At 43.0% G+C, this 19,916-nt stretch overlaps 1 protein-coding gene across 13 annotated transcripts in view; it reads right to left on the reverse strand.

The window, feature by feature from the left end:
• NHSL1 (NHS like 1) overlaps positions 1-19,916 on the reverse strand; it is a 164,281-nt gene that overhangs the window by 37,744 nt on the left and 106,621 nt on the right. For 12 of the 13 annotated variants that reach the window (XM_048935451.1, XM_048935462.1, XM_048935454.1 and 9 more), the window contains one exon: positions 10,139-10,291. In XM_048935451.1, the coding sequence (XP_048791408.1) occupies positions 10,139-10,291 (153 nt within the window). Of the gene's footprint in view, positions 1-10,138; positions 10,292-12,790; positions 13,153-19,916 lie in introns of those variants that run through there. The other variant, XM_048935460.1, reaches the window with a different exon arrangement.

Raw genomic sequence — 19,916 nt, forward strand, 5'->3', positions numbered from 1 at the left:
GTGGTACATTTCAGAAGTAACAACAGCAAACCACTTCTGCTTTGTTATTTTTATGTGTGGTACGAAGACTCTGGTTTGTAGCTGGTGAAAATGCATAGGTCACAGTGGTGATGATGTTGAAATACAGCTTTTTGTAGCTGCAAATTTGTTCTATCAAATAGTGTTATTGTGCTCTTTGTATCAGTTGCAGTTTCCATGGAAATAAATAGGAAGCATTACTTTTGGAGCAATCCACATACTAGGGTCATTTTTAGAAGCTTTCTAGAAGACTTCTTTTCATTGTAACATAACTGTTCAAGGCTGTCAGTGGCCCCTTCACAGGACAGCTCCCCGGCTGCAAGCAGACAGGCACCCAGTACCGGTTTTCAGGACAGACCCCACCTGAGCCTGGCTCCCTGCAAAGAGCAGCCAGGCCATGGCACAGCCATCACAGCCAGCACCAGGCCCCACTGCCTCAGGCCTCAATGTACAGCTGCCACTTACTAAATTAGTCCTAATGAGATTACACGTGTAAGCAAACATCGCTCACGTGACGGTTGCAGAATCAGGCCTTAAGCTCTGTAGTGCAGTTGTCCACACGTATACGCTCAAACGCATGCTTGAGAGAACATGTAAGAGCTCAATACAAATAATCCACCCGTCTGCATTTCTAAGCGTTCACTAGCAACCACTGTTGTCGTGAATTTTAAACTAATGTGATACTTACAGTTAAGAGATATGGCAGCTAAGTCATTCCAATATCCAAAGAGCCCTGTCTTGCTTGAAATAAGAAGCTGTGGAGGCAATCATCAGACTGTTTGAGCAAGCAGGGATAAATGTCCCAGAAACACTCAAGCTTGCCTTGCACCAGAGAACAGAGCCTGCACCTCAGGACTAATTGCTAAAACCCAGAAAGAAAACATCTACCAAGTCAGGGGCAATTTCACAGGGGAAAGGATGAACCACACAGAGCTGCCCCAGGCTGCAGAAACAGAAGGGCTGTAGTGCAGAGAGGAGGGGCAGAGAGCAGCAGGCGCTCCGTGTGCCCCACTCCCTGCTGCCTTGGGAGCAAGAATGGACAAGCGACAAGCTGACAGCTGCGTCGGCATGCTCGAGAAATTATCTCAGTTCTACTCAGGGTGACTTCTTGGCAGAGCCTTTCATGTAATAACTTGTGTTTTGTAGTGTGGGGATTTTCCTTTTTTTTTTTTTTTTTTTTTTTTTTGGTACTACAGAGAGAGGCTATTAACTGCAGGAGTCAGCTAAACTGTCAACCATAGAAATAAATCCGCTGACTAGAATATTAAAGCACGTTTATCCACTCACTGAGGGTATCACTGGAAAACTGCTCTATTCCCTCAGGTCAGATTCTTTTTTTTTTTTCTTTTTAGCTTTAAACATTGTAGCTAACCCCTTCTTATCTGTAAATATAAACAAATCTCCTTCCTCCATAAGTCAGGACCACAAACTTTATCTTATGAGTACTGACAGACCACAGTACAACATATATTTGTCTCATTAAACCTCTCCAACAGAATGAAAACCATACCCATACTGTGAAAGCAAACTTTTTAAAGTAACATATTACTTTATACACCGTGCTTTTTTAATCACTTCTATAACATAATACATCATTGCTTTCTACTTTGGAATAAGACCTGTTTCAAAGCCAATAAATAATTGCACCTAGTCTTCAGGCACTCTTTGAATTTGCTTTTCCAGCTGAGCTGAGGGAACGTAAGTATCACAACTTTATGGCACACAGAACCAGGTGTCAGAAGACTTGGTATTGCTGCTAACCAAGCAAATCCACTCAGGTTAGGTCCAGGCAAAAACTTTACGCCTGTAGTCATAACACAATCTAAATTTTACCAGCGTGCCTCCTAAAGTCAGACCCGCAGTGGTTATCCGTGCTTTGCCTGCACCACATGGAATATGGGAATGCACTTTGAGGTAAAGGCAGCTAAAAGGCCAAGCTGCCTTTGCTCTTGTCCTCTCCATCATATAAGCAGCAACCAGTGCCAGGTCCAGCACTGTGGACAACCTTTTCTAAGGAGCAGAAGAATTTAACGGAATTCAACATCTCTACTTGTGAAGATTGTGCGCTTTTTATGAGATTTTTGGCACCAGTCAAACTTGCAGCTTTCTAACTGCATGTTCTAACTATGAGGCAAAAGGGCTGCTACCTTAAACATAACTGCCACCTCTCTATTTTGTGTGGGACTGGTCACACTGGTGTTATACTGGGATGCACTCTGAGCGTATCTATCAAACTAGGCCTTCCTCAGATGCTGCTCGCTGGTCTGCTTTCTGCATTGCAGTGTGACAAAAACAAGGACAGGGTGACTCTGGACTCTAGATATGATGCAGAAGCACAGTTAATGGGAATTTCAGGAGGTAATTTTCCAAGATAAAAAGCTTGAGGAGAATAATAAAGCCTGAAATCGTAATTAAAACAGACACTCTAGTTCAAAGGTCTCTTTAAGATGGTAAAGCTAGCTAAAGTCACCAGCTTTCACTTTGGGTCTCCTTATTCGTGTATCATCTGCAATGTGCAGATAAGAATGCACAGCTTTCCTTGTGTGGATGAAACAGGTTGCATATGTGCAGGGCTGTACAAAGGCAATCTGGTGTTCAACAAAGATCTCACGCTAAATGTGACTTTAAAAAAAAAAAAAACAACTCAATTTAATTCCAATGCAGCATCTATTTTTGTCGCTGGATCTAAATGAGGCAGACAGCTTGCCTCTACCACTTTATATTCATTCCTCCCAAAAATTCACTCAGCTTGGATCAAATCCTATTTCCCTTAAATGTATAAATCCCCATATCATCCGCAGAACTTGATTATCACAGGGAGTGCTCTATATCAAAGCTTTAAAATATGTTGTAAAGCCACAGCAATGATGCACTTGTGTAACAACTGAACTGTGACCAATTCTAACTGTAAAGCAAGTTCATGAACTTTAGCTGTGATATATTCAGTGTGCTGTTCTGTTCAGACTCCCATTTTTAATGAGTCCAGAATTTCAACAGATGTACTACCATGCCAGCCCAGTTGAAAAAAAACTCAACAGCTCTTTCTAGATGCTTTGGCTAATACCAGCCTATGCCAATCCAGCCACCTGCCCTGTTATACCACATCTCCTTCCCCAAAATGCAATTTTATATTGCTATTTCTTCATCCGTTTTTTACAGAATCACAGGGTAGTAGAGGTCAGAAGGAACCTCTGGGCCCTTCTGCTCCAAACCCTAGAGAGACTCAAACCCAAGGAGACTCAGAGCAGGGTGCTTAGCATCATGTCCAGGCAGAGCTTTTGAACATCTCTGAAGAGAAGACCCTACAGCCTGTCTGGACAAACTGTGCCAGCACTCCATCACCTGAACAGCACATAAGTGCTTCCTGGTGTATAGAGGGAACATCTTGCGCTTCAGCTTGTGATCGCTCCCCTAGTGCTGGCACTGGGCACCTCATAAATGAGCTGGGCTCTCCACTGGGAAAGAGAGTCCTGACACAACAACAGGTCATCCCTCCAGACCAGCTTCCCCAGGCTACTTCAGGGCTCAGCTGAGCAAATGTTTGCACAAGTGCAAGGATGGGGCATGAAGTGCAACATTAAAAGTAAAGCAAGCATGCAGTTAGATTTATTTTTCAAGGGTCCAGACCAGGTGCAAGCCTTTAGAAAGGATTCAAAGTAACAGGAACTCTGAAATGTGAAATACCTTTTACAGATTTAGTGAATGCAAACACTTCGACCATTCCTTTTTTCCTTAAACTTTTCAAAAACAAATTAATGTAGTCCCACTCCCAGCTTCCCAGGTGGTCTGTATGATTTAGCCATAAAGAAAAAATTTCTAATGGCACCAAAATGCTACAGCCATTACAGAAGATATTTGTTAACAGGCTGTCATGGAGAGCGCTCAAAATCACTGTTTGCCTTGAGATAATTTCTGCAAGTTTTATACCACTACATTTACTGGTGACAAGATGTCTTAAGTTTAACAGTTTTTCTTCTCCTCCTTTTGCATGTTTGATGCTGGCATTAAAAAAAAAGTCATCTTTTCCTCTTGTATTGTTATGAATATTTGCTGTTTCTTAGACTACTGGACATGGCTGATATAAAAACAGAGAAGATTTCTATTAGTTTTTCTCTTGAACACTCAATGTTCAACTTTTAAAGCTATCTAAAATGCTTCACGTATACATGCTTCTTCTATACAAGTTATAATTCCAATCTAAGAGAGGAAGGAGGAAAAAATATGCACAGGAAAACAACTGAAATTCTGATGTTCCTTGTGATGGAAGTTGCTTACCTAGCACTGAAACTATGACAGCAACAGATCAAATTTGTTCTCTCCTCTGAATACACTTCTAAAATGGGATTAAGTAAATTATCTTTCACCTGCATCTTTTTACTGACTGACCCACCTTAGAAAATACTGAGGAAACACATTAATCTGGTTTAAGAGAATACACTATCATCAGTGTGTTGAAACAAACGTTAAGACTTCTTAAGACTTTCACTAGAAAAGCTATAATGCATATAGGAAACCAATCAATATGATCTACCTGTTTGTTTTTACATTCAGCATAGTGCTATAAACTAAACCTAAAAATAGGCAATCTAAATACAAGTAACTAATTTTTTCAACATAAGAGCAGCATTCAAAAACAAAGCATAGACTTCTGATCAAATTCTGCTTAACTTAATTTGAATAACCTTTTTTTTTAAAAAAAAAAAACAAAAACAAAACTCTCTGTTAAAGGGGGTGGTTAGAGTACGGAATCTAGCCAAAACCATCAAGAGATGTACTGTGAATTAATTCAGAAACAGTAAAAAGTAGAGGATATATAAGCAAAACCACTGGCACAAACCTGGCTATTGAAATGAAAACAATTAGAAAGAAGTTGATTACGTTTTTTTTCAATTGTAATTCTTATTTTATTTTACAGCTATAAGGCCTTTCCGGAACATATGGTCTACCCCTAGTCCTTAATAGTCTTTTACCTCATTACAGTTTCCATTTGGTAGGGAGCTCACATATTGGCATCTCTCTGAACCTGAGCTAGGCCTATTGTTATTATGAAGTGGTTCCCCACTACTTTGCAGCTCTTTAATGAAATGTAAGATTATTTTAAGTCCATAATCTTCTCAGCAGGATTATCGACTAGTAAGGCTGACCCTAATATTGCTCATCTGAACAGTGATCTGGCAGATGCCCTGAGAAAACAAAGGGTAAACACATACCTGTCTGGAGGGTCTTGCAGCAAGACACAATAGAGGCTTTATGAGTAACTACTTAAATCCGGTTTTATTTGACAATGCTAACCAGATGTCTTCTGGAAAACAAATCCAGTGTTTCAATCACTGCTCCTTAAATACATTCCTTGAATTTGGCCAACAAAGCTAAACAGAAGCTACAATCAGCCAAATCCAGCTCTTCTGAAGATGAGATAATAAATGAATCATCACAGACATTGGAACAACGAGCACTATACTACATACAAAGTCCGAGTCAACACAATTACACTGGGAAAAAAGAGACAAAGTGCAGTCACTTGTGCAGAAAACCTTTGTAGCTGTAGCCTGAAAGCCAGTATGAAAGTTAGAATATCTGACCGTGCACACTATTTACAGGTTTACATTTTCAGTACAGATTTGCCACCTTAATCCACTGTGAACAACAACCAGCCCAAGCAATCAACAGCAGCATGCAACATAAAATTATTCCTAATCTGCAACTCGACCTGAGCAGCATGCGCCTTCCCAAGATCCTTGAGGAACAGGCCATCAGCTTTGAGACTGATCACTTTCCAGAGTTCACTATGTTTCCCTTTGAGCAGTAACATATTTATTTCATCTCTTCCTTATTATTGCCAGCTCCCAACTCATGGCCAAGCAGCAACAAGTGATAATCTTTCCAGCCTTTTTAAAATTTATTTTTAAATAAAAAGGATGCTACGTGGCAAATTGCTAGAACTGGAAGACAACTGCCCCTTGGAAATCAGGCCTTAAATATCCTCTTCCATTTCCCATCACTCCAGCTGATGCATTTGTCGGAGAGCACAAGGTAATTCAAAAGAAGCAGAAGTGAAGTCAGTTCAGGCGAGCAACACATTTACTTCATCACTGTTTGCAAAACTATCAGAGACAAGTGCACTCTGGATTAGATTTTCCTTTTAGGACACTTGGTAAACCCTGGTGAACACACTGCAAACCTGTCTGGAATGCAGACACACTTATGACCCACTTCAGGTAGTGAAACAAAGACACACTACAGCTGCCGTGGGCCTCCTCCGCATCTTCATGACTTGCTCATTGACATTTTTAGACTATTTCACAGGAAAATAAGAATTATTCTCTGTTTACTCTTATCCAAATATTTGCATCGTTGCTATGTATTGATGTATCTGTGCTCCTGGCTGAAGACCATTATGTTTGAGACACTTACCCAGACAGCAGTCCTTTAGGCACTACCGCACTGTAGAACAAGGCAGATCTGCTAGTGCCCAGTGACAGGGATACAGGCTGTATTACGGTGCTACCCCTTTGACTCCAATAAAACACCTGCTCGGCCTCTTGGCCTGGAATGTGGACCAAGGAAACATAAGCAAGAGTCCACCTCAGGCCAATTGGAGCCCAAGGGGCAAGGAAACATGTGCCATGAGCAGAATGCATTTGACACCGAATGTGTCACCCCATCTGCTCCACTGGGTGCTCCAAGGCTCTGGTTGCTTCCCCTGAGAAAGGGAGAGTTTCTTTTATTAAGTGGAAACACGGTATTTAAAATAATTGGATTTACCATCACAAGCAAAGAGCTAGATCATTTTGTAAACCACATTTTAAAACATTTAGCAATGCTACCTTGATGATGATTTGTAGCTGAGCTTGTTATTCTGCTCTAGCTACCATGCTAAGTCTTGAAGACACTGCAGAGACATTAAAGACCTTCATTTTAAAACAGATGCAAATAATGAAGTCTGGATTTAACATTTTTCAAGCCATTGCTTTTAGTCAACAGCAACTTTAGATTTTAATAAAAGCCCAATAAAGACACTTCAGTTTTTGAGAACAGACATAAGAACTATGTATTACCAACTTTACAAGTTCCTGGTGCTTCATTTTCTAATTCAGATTACCAGAAAATATTGTCTTTTTTTCTTTTTTTTTTTTTTAAAATGCAGATGAGCACGTGCACAACTAAATAAGAATAAAGTTCTACCTCGCTTACTTATGAAGAAATTTGAACATAAGATCTCGCCATTTATCTTGAAAGTAGTTTTATAAAGGAAAAGCACAGCAGAAGTCTAGTTCATAAGTCAAAAATTTTTTAAAAAAGAAAATGCCACCACCATGTAATATCTATTATCATATGCTGCATATGACCTCATAGCAGAGCCAGCAAATGATATTTCAATATATAATATACTAAACCAAGTAATAGCAGCAGCATTAAAAAAAAAAATAAAACAACACCTTTTCCAAACACAGCACTGCTTTTGCTAAAGGTACAAAGAGTTCACAGAGATCACCAAGCAAAGACCTTGATTGCTCTTGGCAGAGTTTTGTAATATCTCTATCCTCAACATTTTCATTTTAAGCCAGCTTAAGAAAAAGCAGTGGTAATACTTTTTTGTCCCTTAAGCAGTGCTCATAAATTTCTTCTATATGACAGAAAGCTTCAGCAGGTTTTTTTTGGCTACACCCATGCTATCAAAAAAAATCTGCTGAACTTTCCAAATTGTATCAGAGTAAATATGTTTGACCTTCTGTTATTTTAAAAGCTACTCAGGATTTTATCTGGTTGGTGCTAGAGGTGAATCTAGATGGATAAGAACATCTTGGCAGAAAGGATACCTTTACTGAATCGTTTTGAATGATTTTATACATTCAATATCTTTCCGGCGGTTTAAATAATGTCATGCTCTACAAGTGAATTACTATCAGTAGTCCAAGCTTTATACCTCTCTAATTCACTGGGGCAGTGACAAGTGCAATAACATAGTAATAGCCAGCAATCAAGTTGCTATGGACCATTACTTTTCCTTACAATCTTCCATGCTACAATCACACAGCTCTAGGCAACTTATTTCCTACCCATTAAGAAACTTTGGAAAATGTGTCTTTTCTGAAACAGCAAGTGGAAAAAGAGTTCAGTAGCAGTCACAACTACATTAAAATTTATATAACACTTATATGCTGAATGAAACTCAACCCGAGGTACAGAACTTTTGACTTAATCAGCTAAAGGTGCTCAGTAGCATCAACATCCTCCTGATTTCACAGTGCCACAGAAGAGTAAAAACTGATAAAACTTCAAGCAACACCCCTCTTATTACTTGGACCCCCTATGGACATTAATGGCATTACTGACGATGGTGCTAAATTCACACTGCAGCTAATCAGGGCAGCTAAAGGCCACAGCAAGGTGCTGCTCTCAGGAAAGCAACATGGCCTGGGAAAGAGCACGAGGCAAAACATAAATAAATGAGAGCAGAATTCTGTTGACTATGTCGGGAGCTTGAGGCCTGCTGAAGGCATCATGGTTTCATCCCTCTATCTCAACTACTACCCTGAAAGTAAGAAACTGAAATTCAGCTCAATACAAAGGAGTCTTATACCATGTGCGCATGCCAGTTTTCTTTAATACAAACGTCTAATTGGTTAATTCTAGTAGCACTGAGTAGCTTTTGTTTTTATAAAGAGAACCAGCTCTAGAGAAAAACCCCGTCAGACAAATAATTTCAGATGTGTAAGCTGGGCTAAGCAGCATATAAGTTTCAAAAAATATATTGGATCTAAATTTATTGAAATAGAAGATGCAGATAAAGCACAAAAAATAAAGCACAAAAAAATTAGAACAGCATTTTAACCTGGACTCAAGCAGAGAATAAAAAAAATAGATGAATGAGTAGTTAATGCATACAAAAAGCTAAGTGCAAGTAGTATTATTTTTAATCTAAAAGAGGAAAATATCTTTTCTTCTCTTTTTTTTAAAAAAAAAAAAGAACTCGCACATCTGTAAGGGAACAGTAAATGTTTCAAGGCTAAAGCACTACACAAATGCATTAATCCAATAAGTACAGAGGACACACAGGCTATCTGCTGAGCCATGCGTGAGCTAATAACTCCAGCTGTCAAGACTGCCCTATTAAATGATAACAAAAAGCACCTAGTAAGAGATGGTGAAAAATTAATTAACCGGAGAAACAGCAAGCGAAATAAAACATAGCAGCCAAACACTTCCCCATTCACACGTACATAATGAAGTTTTCTCCATGTTCAAAAAGCAGAAGTGATTAGTGTAGCAGAAGTGATAGTGTTAAGCAAACAAAATTACACCATTCCTTTAAATCGAGTTAACTCTGTAAGCTATCAAATACCTGTGGTTCCAGCTGAAATGAAAAGGGACTCAATACAAGCTGGCTCTTAGCAGGGAAATCCTCTTTGTCAAATAACCAACATAAAGAAAACTCTTGTGTTAACAATTTCCCGAACAGGGATGTTAAGCTCTACTTTCCAATTTCCCTTTTGGTCCAGAGACAGTTTTCCTACAGCCTTTTCCATGCACACTCCCAGCCTGCCCATGTTTGCAGGGCTGCACGAACATAACACCACATCTTCCGCACCACAGAGTGCAGGCATCCCCCAACAAAGGTACTAAGGTGAGAAACTGGTCCTCAGAAAAGCACTGCACCCTTCTGCAAGGAATAAGATGCACTACTCAGTGATTCCTTGCGAGTGCCCTATTCCCTACTTCTCCTCAATCCCTTTTCCAACTTTTCACAAACAGTCAAAAAATGGCATGGCAACGGAAGTTATTGAATGACACACCTCTGATTTGGTATAGCATAAATGGAATCATTCAGGACTTATTAAAATAGAAGGCATCAGTTTGGAGCAATTCAAAGACTCAATGGAAACGGCAAAAAAATCCCTAAGTTTTCCAACTTCTCCATTCTACAGTACCACCCTACCAGGTAACAAACTTCCTTGTTATTTGATAGAGGAAAAATACTCAAGCTACTGCTAAACCCCACTCAGAGCTCTTGCTGTGCTGCAGAAAAACAAGACAATCTTCTGAAGTCTACAACTTGGGTAAGTTTGCAAAGATTGCGGCAAAAACTACCATGTTTTTAGTATCAGCAGCATCTCACCTCTCAGTACTGACTTGAGGTTCAGCTTTGCTTGCCGGTGCAAGTCCTCCACACAAGGTGGTCTTGAAGAAGGCAGGAACACATTTTCCTGCTGGTGCCACGGAGCAGTGTAATGGACAGTCCATCTGCTCTCTTCGTCTAAGTTGGAAACAGCTGCAGACAGAGAGAAAAAGAAGTAAGTGCTACTGCAGACAGGTCTATCATGTAACCCCATACACATGTTTTGCCACGCATCATCTTGAAATTGAGAAGACCGTTTATCACCACGGTCCTATCAAAACATTCTTTAGACCCTTATTTCCTTAACAGTCAAAAGACCTCTCACTTCTGGAATTATAAACGGCTTAGGCTGGAAGGGATCTTAAATCCCATCCAGTTCCAAGCCCCCATCCACCCACCAGCTCAGGCTGTTCAGGACCCCATCCAACCTGGACTCAAACACCGCTGGGAACGGGGCAGCCACAATTTCTCTGGGCAACCTGTTCTATTGCCTCATCACCCTATGAGTAAAGAACATCTTCCTAACAGCTAACAAATTTCCCCTGTTTTAGTGTAAAGCCATTCCTCCTCATCCTATCATTATTAGAACAAGTAGGAAGTCAGCCCCTTCCTTCTTATAAACTCCCTTCAAGTACTGGAAAGCTGCAATGAGCCTTCTCTTCCCCAAGCTAAACAAGTCCGGGTACCTCAACCTTCTTTCATAGGAGAGGTAAATGTAGTCTCTTGAGGGCGTGAAGGAAACACCCTTACATCCTTTTGTTTTTTCACTTGCTGATGCATTTATTGTGGGCCTGTGAGACTATTTTTCTGCCCACGAACTCCCAGTCACTGCAAATGAAATCGGTTTCCTTGTCCTTGATCCTGCTAGGAGCCTCCTCCAGCTCAAGGGTGACCCTGAAAATGTGACAGCCACCATGAGAGATTACGACAGGTTCATTTGTATTGTGAAATAACCTCCTCTGATCTCACACAAATCAGGAACTCAAATTCAACAGAAGTCAACAAACCAGCTTCTTTACATTTCCATGAGTGAAAAGTAGGCTTGGACAACAGCAACTCAATAGGCAAACACTGCTCAGAGCACAGCAGCAATGAGTAGGGATGGCATCAGTCACCTCTTCCCAACCAGCACATCTATGAAAACACCACAATGACATTGCTCGGGTTCAAAGTTCCCTACAGACCTCCAGTAACAAATCAGCCATAGTGCATAAGTCTAAGATTTGTTTATCATTTATCTTTCCTGAGAAAGAGCCATTACCTTTTGTTTAAAGTTTATCATCAATAAAAACTTTTACAGTTGAATGGTCTTGTCCCTCTACCCCTTAATAAGAGGAAAAGGGCACTTGGGGGTCATATTTTACAATCCCCCAGGCACTGTTTGGCCTTCAGCCAGCATGCTGCATATCCTTGCTTTTAGCTCTCTGAAGCAGGAAAAAAACCAAACCACTACAGCTGCGTCTCCTTCAAAGCACCTGCTCTGCTGGCTCAGCCCTATGGCACTGGCTTGCTAGCAGCCCCACATCCTCCCTTGCTCTGCTGGCTGCCTGTAGCACCCACCAGCGATGTTCCTGCAGTGTGCAGAAGCTGGGAAGAAATAGGAGCCACAGTCTACCGGTGTCTGAGAAATGGCTCTGCCTCTAATGCAGTGCATCTGCCGGGATGAGCTTGGATGGAAGTAATCTGGGCTTATTAGAGATCATAAGCTATGCCTTAAACTTCAAAACCTATCTAAAACACAATGCTGCTTTGTCCTAAAAGGATCTGGGGAGCAAGAAAGTCCTTAAAAAAAAAAAGGAAGAAAAAAAAAAAAAAGCGTGGAAATTCATTTAAGATTAGTGTCAGAGCTCAGAAAGTTTCTGAAGAACGGTTCTTCGTCACTCCATCCACAGGACAGCCTGATCCCACACCCCGCCCATCCCTCAGCACTGGGTGCAGGTGTCCTTGTAACCAGAGGGCACATCTATCGCCACCCACCCAGACACCACCCCTTCCCTTACTGCGGCGCCCGACCCTGCCCTAGGGCAGGTAGCAGGTTTACTCAGCACCCTGCCATATAATCATGGACTCATCGCGGTTGAGACAGGCCTTCAGGATCACCCAGTCCAACCACAGACTGACGTACCCATTCCAGACTGTGGGAGGAGGGAGGGGGGCAGCCAGGCCTGCCACACCAAAACTCACGGCTCCTGCTCACCGCAAGTGCCCAATAAACCCGCTGCACAGAAACGCAGAGTATGTTCCCAAACTATGCTCCCTCGTGCAATTCGTCCACCTTCAGGAATTAAATTAAATAAAGAACTGCAATTCACCTGAAATCCATCCTGTCGCTAGGTCAGGTGTTAAAGATGTTCCCAGCAGAAGCAGCGGGGCAGTGCAGGGCACGTGGGAAACTGCCCCAAACATTCCTCCCCACAGCCTGCACTCACGAGAACCCCCTGCGAGTCTGGCTGCTCCCCACCACAAAGAGCTTTATCGGGAGCTGACCCAGAAGCCCTATAAGCAGACATCCTATAAGGCTGCCTCTACACATACCAAAGTATTCAACAAAGTGGCATAAATCACAACAACACAGCACAGAAGCCAGAGCCGCACTCTCCTGCGAGGCTCTGCTACTCCCCACGAGGACCGCCAGCACGCACAGCTACTTACTCTTTTTCTTGAAAAGTTTCATGAGAGATTTAAGCTTTGTGTTGATGAAAACCACCATTTTCAAGGTGTTTTGCTGCGATCTCGGAGCTTAAAACCAATAAGAAGCCGGAGCTGCAGAAAGGTGACTGGTTTCCGGACCGATCCTGGTGAAACCGCACCGATTTCTCCTCTTCAGAGTTCTCCCTCCTCCCTTTTTTCCCCCACTAAATCCCAACTTTAGATATGTCTGGATCTAAACGCACGGAACCACTTCCAATCCTTCAGCCTCAAAGCCTCCTCATCAAGTGCAATCCCGTGGGCTGGCGACAGCCACTTTCCATATGCAAAACGGGGGAGGGGAGGAAAGTTAATTATTATTCACAACCAAAAAAACAAAAAAAATCGGCTTTGGGGCTCACTGCGCGCTCTCATCCTCTCTAAGTTGGGTGGCTGCGGAAAAGAAGGGTTTGGGAGGCGACCCTTTGCTGCCCACAGCTGCGGCGGCCATGCCCGGTGTGCCCAGGGGAGGGAGCGGGGCTGGGGGCGGCGAGGAGGGGCCGGGCGGAGCGGCCGCTCCGCCCGGCCCCTCCCCGCCACCCCCGGCCCAAGGCTTTTATTTTTTGCATCAATGTGCTCAGCAGGGCGTGCCCTTCGCACAATGTTAAGGCTCGAGGAGCGAGCCCTCCATCACAACGTAAGCTGCCTCGCGTTAACAATGGGAAGGGTTTTTCCTCAGGGAGAAGAAAACAGCCGGCAGCGGGGGTCTGGAGCTGACCCCGAAGCCGCAGCAGGACACACAGCCTCTGCAGTGTGAAAAGCAGATGCTCTTCAAGAACTCAATCCAAGCTTCCCCATATCCCCGATATCCAGTACCACTCAGCAAATAACACAAAGTGCCTCCACCGGCATCTGAAACCTACTGGTGTTAACAGCATTTCCCCAGTTCCATAGAATGCGTACTCACAACATGGGTTTGATAGATGAACTGCCATGAGCAGTAGGACCTTCCAGCTGCTCCCACAGACTGGCTCACTGTGGCATGGTGCCTTTACGTTGCCAGATTTCCATCATACAACTTACACAAAAACTGCTCCTGACATCAAAACCCCGATAACAAGATGGCCATTCATATATTACCTTGCTTCACACATCAAAGACTTGAAACTGTCAGTTCCCTCTGCGCAAATGCTCAGTAAATCTTTTCTTCACTTGTAGACTTCATCCTAAATGAAGCAGGTGCTGCCTCTCAGGATGAAGCACTGGAATAGGCTCCTCAGGGAGGCAGTTGAGTCACCATCCCTGAATGCGTTCAAAAACCATTTGGATGTGGTGCTCAGGGACATGATTGAGCAGAGGGTTATTAGAATTAGGATAGCATGGTCAGGTTGCGGTTGGACTTGATAATCTTTCCAACCTTGAGCAATTCTATGATTCTATGAACGCTTGTAGACATCCCTGTTCACAGAATCACTCAGGTTGAAAAAGACCTTAAAGATCAAGTCCAACCATGACCTAACCATACTACCCTAACTAGCCTCCACTAAATCATGTCCCCGTAGTCTTGTAAGCATCCAGCTTTTGGAGCAGGTCCAAAACTATCACTGCAGAGGGGTTGGATTAAGTAACCTTTAAGGATACTTTCCACGGAATCGCAGAATCGTTTGAGTTGAACTTAAACCATCTTTGTTACATGATAGAAACTGAATTGATCAAGTCCATCGTAAGCTGGTGGGGTCTTGGCAATCACTTCTTTTTAGGATTTTGGTAATGTTAAAGCAGTTAACACCTGACAAAGCAAGTTGTTTTCTTCTCTGGAATCACACAATACTATCTCCCTTAGCATTTTACCATTACCCAGTCATCATTAAACCCATCTGAGATGCACTCTCACTGGACACATCATGAAGATGGGTCCAGAATGCATCCGTTTGCATCTCCAGTAGCACTGCCATGCAGTGGCACACCCGGAAGGTGAGGACTCTTTTCCTAATGTGGCACTGATCTTTTGGGGGATGCAGAGTCTCTAAGTTGGAAGAACTACAGTCCATTTGCACAGGAAAAGGAAAACATTGCAAGTGTGGGAGATTGTGCTTCTGGATGTGACACAGCTTGTCTCTGGGGCCTTTATGCATTTCTCAGAGGTTTCCAAGTCCCATGGATGGGCTTCATCCCCATTTCAGGCTCAGGTCCCTGTGTACTGACATGTTTTAAGGCTACTCTGGACAGTTGTGGAAACTCTCTTTTCACCATGGGCTGCACCTTGTCCAAGTTGAGGGTTGCTCTGGATCATCCCCTACCCAGAAGTATTCTGAAAACAAGCACTTAATGGCAGTCATCAAGCCCTGATCTCCAGACAAAATTATTCAAAACCAGTAAGAGACACAGGATGTTGTCTGCCTTTCCTCTTCCCTCCATCTTCCCTGTGGCCAATGCTGGTCAAGTGGCCAACCATCAGAAATTTGTACCAGGAGGTGATTCCTCAAGAGAAATACCAGTTGGTGCTGGCACTCACATCTTTCAGCTTGCCTTGGGTAAACAATCATCAAAAACTCTTGTCCACTGGACGCAAATCCAGTGGCTTCCATGAAATTCAGCATGTTGTCTCAATGCAACCCTTTCAAAAAACTTCATGGCATAACAGTTGGCTCTCGTGACAGTTCTCTCAGAGCACAAAGCATGCACTAAGTGGGCTTCTGTATGAGACTGTTAAAGAAAACGTACATTGCCAACCCAACAGAAAAAAATCAGATACACACAAGCAAAACAAAACAACAATTAAACCACCCTGGCAGAAAAACTGTTACAGTTTGTTCTGGTGGGATAAAGCCAGCCCCAGCAGCAGGTGTACACATGCTGTACTACCAGTTCTTTACAAGCAGTGACTCACCGGCTGCTGGCACACCTGCTAGCTCACCTTGGGCTAGTTAATATTTACCTGCCACCTCCCTTTCCATATCCTCAGAAAAATGGTGACGCTCATTTGCCATCTCACATGGATACAAGCACACGCAACATAGAAAGTTTGCTGGAAGATTCCAGCAAATACTAATTCTGCAGGCATCATTTAGTTTAGAAGTTTGGCCTAGAAGAAGCTCCATCCTAACAAACAAGTCAGAGACCAAGGAAAAGATAATAGGAGAGGCAAACAGGAGCCGCTTCAAATCATGAACACACTGTCATTGGCAAAACTGTGTTTTTGGTTCACGTATAGCAGTTTTCAAGCCCCGATCAGCTGAACTGTGCTTCCTTTTCTTCACAGAATCACAGAATCACAGAATCACCCGGGTTGGAAGGGACCCCAAGGATCATGTAGTTCCAACCCCCCTGCCTAGCAGGGCCACCAAACATACACATTCAGATCAGGTTGCCCAGGACCCCGTCCAACCTGGCCTTAAACACGTCCAAGGACGGGGCATCCACAACCTCCCTGGGCAGCCCGTTCCAGGGCCTAACCACTCTCCTAGTAAAGAACTTCCCCCTAACACCAAAATGATTTTTATTGGTTTTGCATTTAAGCCTCACTTATAGTAAAGACCATCAATGTCCTCGATAGGCATATGAGAACTGATGAGTGTCTGCAGGGATTGCCTGAAACATCACAGCCCCCCACCCTTTGCCCCTCTCCCCTCTTTGGAGGGAGGTTTCCAGCTGACCTGTTCCATGGCAGCCATCTGGGACTGCCACCCCTTGACATTCCCAGCAACACAAAACATTAGCAACCAAGAAACAATCTGTACATATGCAGCTTCCACAGAAACATTTCACACCACCCACCGGGGCCTGGAAGAGAGGAATCTGGCCCCTGCCCTATTTGTAACTCAATACTCTGCACCTTGCACCACTGCACCTGATGTGCTGAGGAAGCTGAGAAATGTTACCACTACTTTTTTTAAGAAGAGATGAGCCCAACAGATACGAAATTCATGAAATAACACTACCAGACAGATGTATCACCATCTCAAACTGTAAGCTGTCAGCCTTAGAAATTTATTCAGGCAACAGAAAAATCCTCCATTAAAGAAATGTGTAGCATCAATGATGTTTTAGACAGGGGAATAAAGTAAGAATGTGCAACTGAGCTGGCAACTGCATGTGAGAGCTGTTCCACTGCGTCTGTTCACAATAACCAAAGGGGAAAGATAAAATGCTACTAAGCAGAAGTGCTCTAAACAGCGAGATAAGCTTGCAGCAAATTCCCACCATACTGATCTGGCAGCACGCAAGGAACACTGCTGGTAAAGCCACTGTCACTGTGTTCCTGCAGGGCTGGGCCAGATGCTCAGGACTGCTCCCCATCACCTTGTCTGTCCCTCCACACAGCTACAGGCACCAGGGCAAGCAGCTGCTAGACTGAGCCAGCACCTAGCACAGCCCCTCCACCAGCTTGCTGGGCGAGCCTGAGCCAAGATTAAGCACTTCCTACAGGTTACAAGGCTCTGTCTGGTTCCAGATTAACACCAAGTCACCCTAAAAACCATGACTTGACTTCTACTTGAGAGCGCTGTGATCAGGAGAAGTAAGAAGCCTGTAATAAGAAATGCTGAATGTAGCTTTGCCCAAACTTTACTCCTGCTCTGGCCACCTTCACCCATGCCATCATTTGTTTCTTTAGGCCCCTTCAGACCACAGGAATCAATAATTTATGATTGTAAGGGCTTTTTCCCCTCCTTTCAGAGCCAATCGTGTCTGGCCATCTCCCGGCACTTTTCAGGAGAACAAAAGTGTTCCCCCAGAGGCCATCCGCCCAACCCAGGCAGGGGCATCAGCCACCCTCCTCTCCCCAACTCACAATGGCCTCTTTCAAGGCACCCTCGGCCTCGTGAAGCACGATACTTCCCCAGCCAGCAAGAAATCGCCATTCATCGACTCATCGGGAGGAAGAGGAGGACAGGAATGCAAAGCGAGAGAGAACAAAGGAGGAGGAGTATTTCACCCCAAAGCAGCCACAAGGGACGAGAGGGACTCGTGGCCCAGTGAATCACAGAATCATTAAAGTTGAAAAAGACCACTAACGTCATCCACTAAGATGTCTGCACACTAAGATGTGCAAACATCGAAGTCGCAGGGAGGAGCCGAGTGTCTCCATGCAGGCAACAACGGGAAGGTATAGCCCTGAAGGGAGCCCCCCCCCCCCCCCCCCCAATTTGTTCATCCAACGAGGGCTGCCCGGGGAAGGCGAGACAGAGAAGCAGCATAGCCTAAGCCGGGGAGGACAGAAAAGCAACAGACTGATTGATCTGATGATCCTATTTAGGTCACAGCACAATAAAGCTAATTCATTCCTTTTACAATTCAAAACATCTTGCCACAGATCCTCTGTCATGCAAACACATCACCAGAGTGAAAAAGGAGAATTCTGGCAGAGCTGCATGAAGACAAAAGAGAAACTTCTTGTGGTTAGAGCATCTCCCGACATTGTATCTGCAGACAGGAGCACAGATAACGGTAGTGAATGTGCGATTTTGTTCAGTGTCTTTGTTTTGAATTGCAGGGCACAATCCTCTTTCCTTTGGCCATTCCTGAGCTAAGACAACATCAGCTCCCAGAGGAATACTTCGCTCACTCTCCATAGGAACACTCCTTTAAAATTTCATCGGAAAGTATTCTGATTTTAAATTCCAAACCCACCTTAACGCTCATCAAGAACTGAGCAAAAGTGACTCCAGCAAGTAAACTCATCTTTACAAAATCTCGACTTTTATTTTCTCTAGAAATGCATAGTAAAGATACTTCTCTGAGTAAGTGATGGAAAAAACATCATCACCACGTGAAACCAACAAAACCAGACTGCACAAACTTCTGCCCTGTGCTGTCTCCTGGTTGGTCTGTAATTCCATCTTCAGCAGCTGCACACTTGTGGACCCACACTAATATCCAACAGATTTCTTAAATTAATCTCAGTCTGCATTCTCTTTAGGAGTGTCCCAAAGGGGATACACTCCCCACTCATTTCACTTATTTAAAGTCACAGAAAAAATTCTTGCAGCATACCTCAATCCTCCCTCCCAACATTGCACTTTGCAACATATGTAGTTATATATGGATTATCCTGGGACAAGGAAATAGCAGAATATATATACACACATATTTTTAAGTTCTGAGACACTTATAAAATCAGGCTGGCAAGTCCTTCAGCTTCTTAAGAAGTTTGTATGTACTTAAGAAGTACATGAAAAAACCTAAAATCCTTCCAACCTAGCAGCCTTTGCACAAATGTTAATTCAAAAATCAAGCAGGGCTTGCTCTGTCTCACACAGCAAGTTGAGAAAAGGTTTTGTATTTTAGTTAGAAACTTGCAAAAATTCCCTCAAAAGTGCATCTGTACAATGCAGTAGTATAATGCTAAAAGCTAAGGTTCACAAACAACTGATGGACTTTGGTACTTTCCCTGAAGTTGTTAATACTGACAAAATCTGAAAAGCTGTGCACGTTTCAATTAAATATAGACAAGGTAGATATAGAATCTACCTTGAAAAACAACATCCTCCAACTAAACTGATCCTGCCTATGTAACAGCCATCTAATAATGGTGTTGCAGGAGTGAGTGGTCTACTTCAGGCTGCTATGGAAAATAATGAGCCAACATCTGTGCCATAGCATCTCCAGAGGATGGGCTCTGGCTGCCCATGTATCTGTTCACCCCAGATATCATCAAATACCAATAGATCTGGAGAACAAATTTTAAGATGACCTTTGTGTCGTCAGCATCTTCTTAGAAACTCTCAACAAATACTTTAAATTGAAAGGGAAGTCTCACAAATTCATGCTTTTTATTGTTTGCATTTTCAAAATTTGTAATGTGGATAATAAAGATTAAGAGAGGCAGAGATGGAAATACCCTATTCATCATACAGAATCCAGCAAACCTGCCGAAGTGCTGTGTTTGGTCAGCATTCACAGCTGAAGAGCTACTCTTCATTTGCTCACTAGCAAAATGTACCTGGTGGTCTAAGTGATGCTTCTGTGAAAAAGTACCTTACACCAAACATGTTCAGAGTGGACCTGTGGAAACACCAGCTATCAAGGTTTTTAATACCACGGCAATCGTTTCAATAAATAGATACGTGGAGGCATTATTCAAACAGAGGCCTCACTGTCTACTTCACAAAAAGATAATATACAAAAACAAAAAGATTAAAAAAAAACA

This window comes from Lagopus muta, chromosome 2 (assembly GCF_023343835.1).
Source record: "Lagopus muta isolate bLagMut1 chromosome 2, bLagMut1 primary, whole genome shotgun sequence".
Lineage (NCBI taxonomy): Eukaryota > Metazoa > Chordata > Aves > Galliformes > Phasianidae > Lagopus > Lagopus muta.